This window comes from Lacerta agilis, chromosome 18 (genome assembly GCF_009819535.1).
Source record: "Lacerta agilis isolate rLacAgi1 chromosome 18, rLacAgi1.pri, whole genome shotgun sequence".
Taxonomy (NCBI): Eukaryota; Metazoa; Chordata; class Lepidosauria; order Squamata; family Lacertidae; genus Lacerta; species Lacerta agilis.
The window spans coordinates 4,681,005-4,688,119 of NC_046329.1; the positions used below are offsets into that span (position 1 = coordinate 4,681,005).

General features: G+C 49.3%; 1 protein-coding gene across 1 annotated transcript; it reads left to right on the plus strand.

The window, feature by feature from the left end:
* The first annotated feature begins 1,869 nt into the window (after nucleotides 1-1,869).
* ARRDC5 (arrestin domain containing 5) lies at nucleotides 1,870-6,917 on the plus strand. The gene is made up of 3 exons (XM_033136675.1): nucleotides 1,870-2,121; nucleotides 4,342-4,550; nucleotides 6,316-6,917. Exons 1-3 carry the CDS (start codon nucleotides 1,872-1,874, stop codon nucleotides 6,796-6,798), a joined length of 942 nt encoding a protein of 313 aa, XP_032992566.1. The 5' UTR covers nucleotides 1,870-1,871; the 3' UTR covers nucleotides 6,799-6,917.
* Nucleotides 6,918-7,115: the final 198 nt, after the last annotated feature.

Consider the following 7,115-nt stretch of genomic DNA (forward strand, 5'->3'; position numbering starts at 1 on the left):
GGCGGGTTGGTCGGAAGCTCCTTACCCAGCTGAATAATAAAGCTTTACCTTTATGGTAAGGGTAAAGGATGCAGTAAATTTAATCTTAAAGATGGAAACCATGGAGGGAAAGAAGGAGGTCTAAGAGTTCGAAAGAACTCTGTATTTTAATGTTTGAAATCGCTATGTTTTATATGCATGAAAACTTTTCAAACACACACACACACACACACACACACATATATATATATATATATATATGACAAGAGCCCGCCTCTCAGCCTCACTGATGTGGTCCAAAGGAAAGCAGAGCAAGACAGTTTGAAATCAGCTTGGCTGCAGGAGTTGCCGGAACGAGACGGACAAGGCGCCATCCCAACCGCCTTAGGGACTCCACTCTGGATTGACTCCTGAGCCTTTTCTTCTCCTAAAGAAGAACTGGGAGCCAGTGTGGTGTAGTGGTTAAGAGCTGTCGTCTCATAATCTGGGGAACCGGGTTCGCTTCCCCGGTCCTCCACATGCAGCTGCTGGGTGACCTTGGGCTAGTCACACTTCTCTGAAGTCTCTCAGCCCCACTCACCTCTCTCAGAGTGTTTGTTGTGGGGGAGGAAGGGAAAGGAGAATGTGAGCTGCTTTGAGACTCCTTCGGGTAGTGATAAAGCGGGATATCAAATCCAAACTCTAAAGAGATCCCACAAGGCAATGGAGGTTTAAGATCAGAGTTTTCCTTCTGCTAGATGGGCTCCCTCCTTCCCAGGTGGACAAACCCCACCTTGCCTGCCCTCGCTTCCCTCTGCAGCACTGGCAGAAACTGCCTTCTTGACCGTTGGGCCCACTCTTGGTCTCGTCCGCCAAAGCCTGTCTGTGCATGCAGGGGAAGCCCCTAACTCGCTGAGGGTTTGAGACCCAGTGGCTCCCCTCACCTGGTTTAGTCAACGGCCAGTCAAAGCCGTTCCCAGGATTGTGGTCCCCGTTCCACTCCGGCAGCTTCTAGGAGCAGTGGGGATAACCAACGTCTGGGACGACCAGTAATTCCCGGAGTTCCTGCTCCAACTGGCCGTGAAAGGGTCCGCTGGTTATGATCTGAAGGTCGTGAGATTGTTGTTGGGAGTTCTGAAGGTTTCTGAAGGTTCCGGAGGTTCCGGATAGGAAAGATAGGCAGAGCAAAGATACGGCCAAAACTAAGAAGGCCAAATAAACTTTTAGAAATGAAATAAAATAAGAGACTAAGAGACTGCAGTCAATGGCGAAGTTGCGCTCTACTTCTCTGTCCGGCTTGGTTTCTCTTTCGGTTTCTCTCTTGGCTTGTCTCGCACGGATGTTCTCTCTTGGCTTGTCTCGCACACTCTCCACACCGCTACAGAGAGCAGGGGCTATTTATTAGTAAACCGAACAACGTCATAACATAATCAATAACCAATCACAACGCTGTATCTGGGTGAGCTTCTGGGCGGGAAACTCCTGACCGTTACTGAAGCTGATATTGGCGCGCTTTGCCCTAAGCGCGGAGGGATCCAGGCAGCAAACCTCTGCCGGATCCTTTTGCCTTCCGTGCGATGCGCGGAAGGTTACCTTAAAGTCGACAGGTGCAGGAGAACCTTAAAACGTATTCCCACAAGGAGCCAGAGGAGAGAGCTGAGAAGGAGCATGGCGTGTCCCTCGCCAGAGGTACTAAACCTTCCCCTAACACCCCGTAACTCCCCTAACCAAGTAACTTGATTATTCAAGGGCTTTAAATGGTGCCGCTGTTGGGTTCCCTCTCCAAGCAGCTGCTCTTTCTTGAAACACACTGTTGTGACGTCACAAGCCCTCTTGACATCATCCAACGCAGCCCTTGCAGGGATTCTAGACCCCGGAGGGAACAGTCTCCGGAGCTTCCCTCTGGGCCACCCATGTCGGTGGTGAAGTCCATCGAGCTGGTGATTCCAAAGGATGTGTACGTAGCCGGCTCAGTGGTGGACGGGCAGCTGGTTCTTAGCCTCCACAGCACCCTGGTGGACCCCCTGGTGAAAGTGGAGCTGATCGGAAGGGGCTACCTCGAGTGGATCGAGGAGGCCAACGTCGAGAAGGACTACAGCCAGCCCGGGACCTGCGTCAACAAGGCAGATTACGTCCACAAGACAAAAACTTTCAAGATAGAGCGTGAGGAAAGAGGGGTTGTCTGTTGGTGCTTGGACTTTTTAGCAGGGGGAGTTAAGGGATTGGGGGGGGGGAAGTAGGTGCGAAAAGGCAGCGTGGTGTGGTGGTTGCACTTGGGAGGCCCGTGTTCGAATCCCCCCACTCAGCCACAGCGCTCTGACCATGGGCGGTCACTGCCTCTCAGCGTGACCTGCCTCATAAGGGTTGTTGTGGGGGGTTAAATGAGGAGGGGGGGCATTATGTGAGCCACCTTGAGCTCCGGGGGGGGGGGAACGCATTCCTCCATACAGCCAAGCAAGGTCCCAAATGTATCGCTCCGCTTTCCTTTGGATCCGATAGGATCATAGGACTGTGGAGCTGGAAGGGGCCCCAAGAGTCATCCAGTCCCAAACTGGGTGTTACCACCCCTTGGGGGGGGGTAGTTGGCATTTTTAAAAAATAACTTTTTTATTGATTTTAACATTATGGAAACACATAAAACTTAATTCCTGTAACATAAAGAAATATATCTCATCACATAGTATATATACATACAAACATTCTTATAATTTCTTACTCTGTTTCATGACTTCCTCATATCCCTCTTTGCTGATTTCATTGTATTACACCTTTAGCAGTCTTCCAATTCATTTTAAACATTCCCTAATTCTCAATTATGTATCCTTTTTCCTCTCATTGTAGATTTCCATGGGGGGGGGGCGCTGAGCAATTACTAATTTTTCTGAAAAGGGGGCGGTACGCCGAATAAGTTTGGGAACCTCTAATTTAACCCACCCCCCCTGCAAATGCTGGAATCTTCTGACCAACTTAGGGCTGAAACCCGTGATTCAGTATCTCATGCTCTACGGACTGAGCTTTCCCTGCTTCAGTGAGGTCTTGCCATCATGAAAGCCCAGGACCTCCAGACATACACACCTGGCCTTGCGCCCCAGGGAAGTCACTTGGGCGCTGCCAAAGCAGCAAAAGCAACGCAGGAGGTTGCAGTTACAAGTTGCCTGTCTTCTGCAGCCACAGCAGGTGCTGTGATTCCTGGGCCCCAGAGGTGCACTCCGCTGTTATCTCAAGACAGACAGATACCAGCAAAAAATAATGCAATAAATAAACAAAACAAAATAAAAAAATTCTTTCCAGTAGCACCTTAGAGACCAACTGAGTTTGTTCTTGGTATGAGCTTTCGTGTGCATGCACACTTCTTCAGATACACTGAAACAGAAGTCACCAGATCCTTAAATATATAGTGAGAGGGTGGGGAAGGGTATTACTCAGAAGGGTGGTGGGAACGGGTGATCGGCTGATAGGTGTGGAAAACCTGTTGACAACACTTAACGGTTGCAATTAGTCTTGCAGGGAAAGGCAAGGGGTGAGATGGCTAAAGATAGCTTTGTTATGTATAATGAGATAAGAATCCAATGTCTTTGTTCAGACCAGGTTTCTCCATGGTTTTAAGTTTGGTGATTAGTTGCAATTCAGCCACTATATTTAAGGATCTGGTGACTTCTGTTTCAGTGTATCTGAAGAAGTGTGCATGCACACGAAAGCTCATACCAAGAACAAACTCAGTTGGTCTCTAAGGTGCTACTGGAAAGAATTTTTTATATTGTTTCGACTATGGCAGACCAACATGGCTACCCACCTGTAACTGGAGCTAATAAATAAACAAGGTCTGGATGGCCCGCCCAGGTTTGAAAACGGGACTTCCCTCCCCAGATCTGGATTGCAGGACCTGGTAATGAACGCAAGATGGCCTCTGAGCACAGGAAGAGAGCCATTATAGCTGAGGAGTCATCATTAACAAGTTCCCTAGTACCCTTCACAAAATGAGCAGCTCGGCCTCCAGGCAGAACCAAAATAAGCGTGTAAAAGAAGGTGTGTCGACCTTAAAAATTAACCTGATTGCAAGTTAATGGGTTTCAGGCTCCCACGGTTCGACTCTAGACAATATTGAGCTAGCTGGACCAGGGGCCCGGCTCTGTCTAAGGCAGCGTCCTCTATTCGCATTTGAACCAGGCTTCTATTCAGAACAATGAGGACTGGAACCTTACTTTAATTTTAGGGGAGGGGCTGTAGCTCAGGGACAGAGCACAGAAGGACCCGAATCTTGCTCTAGCCTAGTCCTCGCAGGCACAATTTCAAGCGAGTGGCTTCTTGGGGCTCACACATCACAATGAGCTCCAACCATAGAAAGCGAAGAGAAAGTGAGAAGAATTTCTTTTTGGCCTGCAGGGAACTGGCTGGGTCCGGGTGTCCACCCTTTTGATTTCCACTTCGTCTTGCCTCCCAGGATCCCTTCCACCTTCACCAGCCGGGTCGGACGAATCAGCTACTTCCTCCAAGGCGTCTGCGCGACGAGGGAGCTCATTCTCCGCAAGCAGAAGAAGTACCTGCTGGTTCAAGGGATCTCCATCTTCAGGCAGGACGTTGTCACATCGGAGGTCAGTCACTCAGAGATGCGGCCAGGGGCGTTTCTTTTTTTTTAATATAATTTTTATTATTTTTTTTATATTAAACTACAATTAATACCACATTCAAACAAAAAATTTCTTACATTCATCTTTGGCTCACAAGCCATGACTTCCCTCAACCCCTTCACATGGCTTTCTAATTTATATCTTAACATTATACTTCTTAAATCAACCATTGCTTACCACTATCAAACAAAAAAAAAAAGATTTTTTTACTTCTATCCTACTTACAATGATAACTCTTCAAAGGGAAGACTCCTGAAGCCGCCACCCGGCGGGGGCACCCCTTCGTGCCGCGGCTGCTCGTGCCTCTTTGCACCCCTCCTCGCTGGCCCGCCCCTCTCCATGCCCCGGCGGAGCTCGGCATAGAGGCAAGGGGCGGGCCAGCAAAGCGGGGGTGGCTCCATGCCGCAGTGAAAAAAGCCGCAGGAAGGGGGGACTGTTTTAGGCGCTGCCGGGGTGGAGCCGCAGGGGCGGCCAGCAAGGGGGGTGACACCCCTCCTGCCTGGCCGCCCTGCTTGTTATAATTGTGATGATTATGGCGTACAGCTGATAAGAACCCCAAAGTTGAGATTGTTAATTTGGGGTTCTCTCCAGCTGTACGCCATAATCATCACAATTATAACAAATAAAGGCTTGACATATCTCGCTTTGCATGTCATGAGTCTATCTCATATATTAGTTTCACCTTTTAAGTTGAATTACTGAAAGAAATGAACCTTTCCATGGTATTCTAATTTTTTGAGTTTCACCTGTAGGTTAGACTGAGAGTGACCAGTGACCGGCCCAAATTCACCCTACGAGCTTTATATCTGAGTGAAGACTCAACCGTGGTCTTTCCCAGCTCCTAGTGTGACACACTAACCACTGCACAACACTGCTGAAGTTTTAATGTTGTATTTGATATGAATAAGTTTCATTTATGCTATGTAGTGGACCTGCATTTTGGGGGACAGCTCCAGAAACAACTTTAGTGCACCTTGCTTAAAAAAAAAAAAAACTTGAGTCACACGACTCAAATGGATTTTTGGTATATATTTCAACAATCTCGAAAGAACCATTGTGCAAGGTTTGGTTGAAACCAGCACAGTTTTGAAAGGTCCAGCCTGCCATCTTGATTCAAAAGGGTGCCCAGTGATATCCCAACATGAGCTAAAATCTCATTGATCTCGGGAACCATCATGCAGAATGTGGTTACGGTATATCAGGAGGTGCTCAAAATGCATAACAAACACGAGATAGGTTAGATCAGGCTTCCTCAACCTCGGCCCTCCAGATGTTTTTGAGACCATAATTCCCATCATCCCTGACCGCTGGTCCTGCAAACTAGAGATCATGGGAATTGTAGGCCAAAAACATCTGGAGGGACGAGGTTGAGGAAGCCTGAATTAGATGGATGGATGGATGGATGGGTGGGTGGGTGGGTGGGTGGGTGGATGGGTGGGTGGGTGGGTGGGTGGGTGGATGGATGGATGGACGGATGGATGGACGGATGGATGGACGGATGGACGGACGGATGGACGGATGGATGGGTGGATGGATGGGTGGGTGGGTGGATGGGTGGGTGGGTGGGTGGATGGATGGATGGGTGGATGGATGGATGGGTGGATGGATGGATGGATGGATGATGGGTGATTTGGCCAAGGCCTGCTTCAGTGACAGGGAAATCCTTCTGTTTCTTACATCCACCCGGTGTTTGCATCCCCTTTTCTCCCGCTGCCCGGCGGCTTTGAAGTTCCCCTTGGTGGTGGAAGTCGAGAAGGCCCTCCTGTACAACTGCTGCTTCAAGAGCTCCCCCATCACCCTGCGCCTCTCCCTCGGCAAAAGCATCTACGCGCCGGGGGATGACATCACTTTCACGACGGAGATCGCCAACCGGACAGGGAAGTCCATCAAGAAAGTGGTCTTCGCCCTGCACTCCGTGGTCCTCTACAAGGCCTTCAACCTCCGGGCCGAGAAGCGCACTTTGGAGCAGCGGGAGGAGATGATGCGCCTGGAGTCTCACATCGGGAGGGGCTCCCCCTGCGAGGCCACCAAGATCAACAGCACCCTCTCCCTGCCCAAAGTCATGTCCGTCAGCAGCTCATACAAGTCCGACGACATCATGGATGTCGGGTACGAGTTGACGGCCACCGTCTACTTCCCCTGGTGCATGAGCACCTTGGCGGCAAAGATCCCCATCATCATCCGGAACGAAATCGTAGATGTCCAGGAATGACCCAAGCAGCGTTAGGGCGAAGGATCGCGGCCCCAGCACTCCAGAGACTCCTTTTACCAAGAGATGTTCATAGTTTTTGGAACAACCCAGGTGAATTAAAGTTTATGTTTACGTTTTCACGGCCCTTTCCGGCCCTGTTCTTGGCTTCTAAGAAAACGATTATTTGGCGCATATATACACACACACATATATGTATATAGTGAGATTTATGTCTGTTTATTTTTTGGGGGGGGGATCAGCTGCCACAGGAGCCCCTTTCAGGTCCAAAAGTCAGGGTAGAAAGAAATCATTTTGCAAGCATAAGAACATTAGAGGAG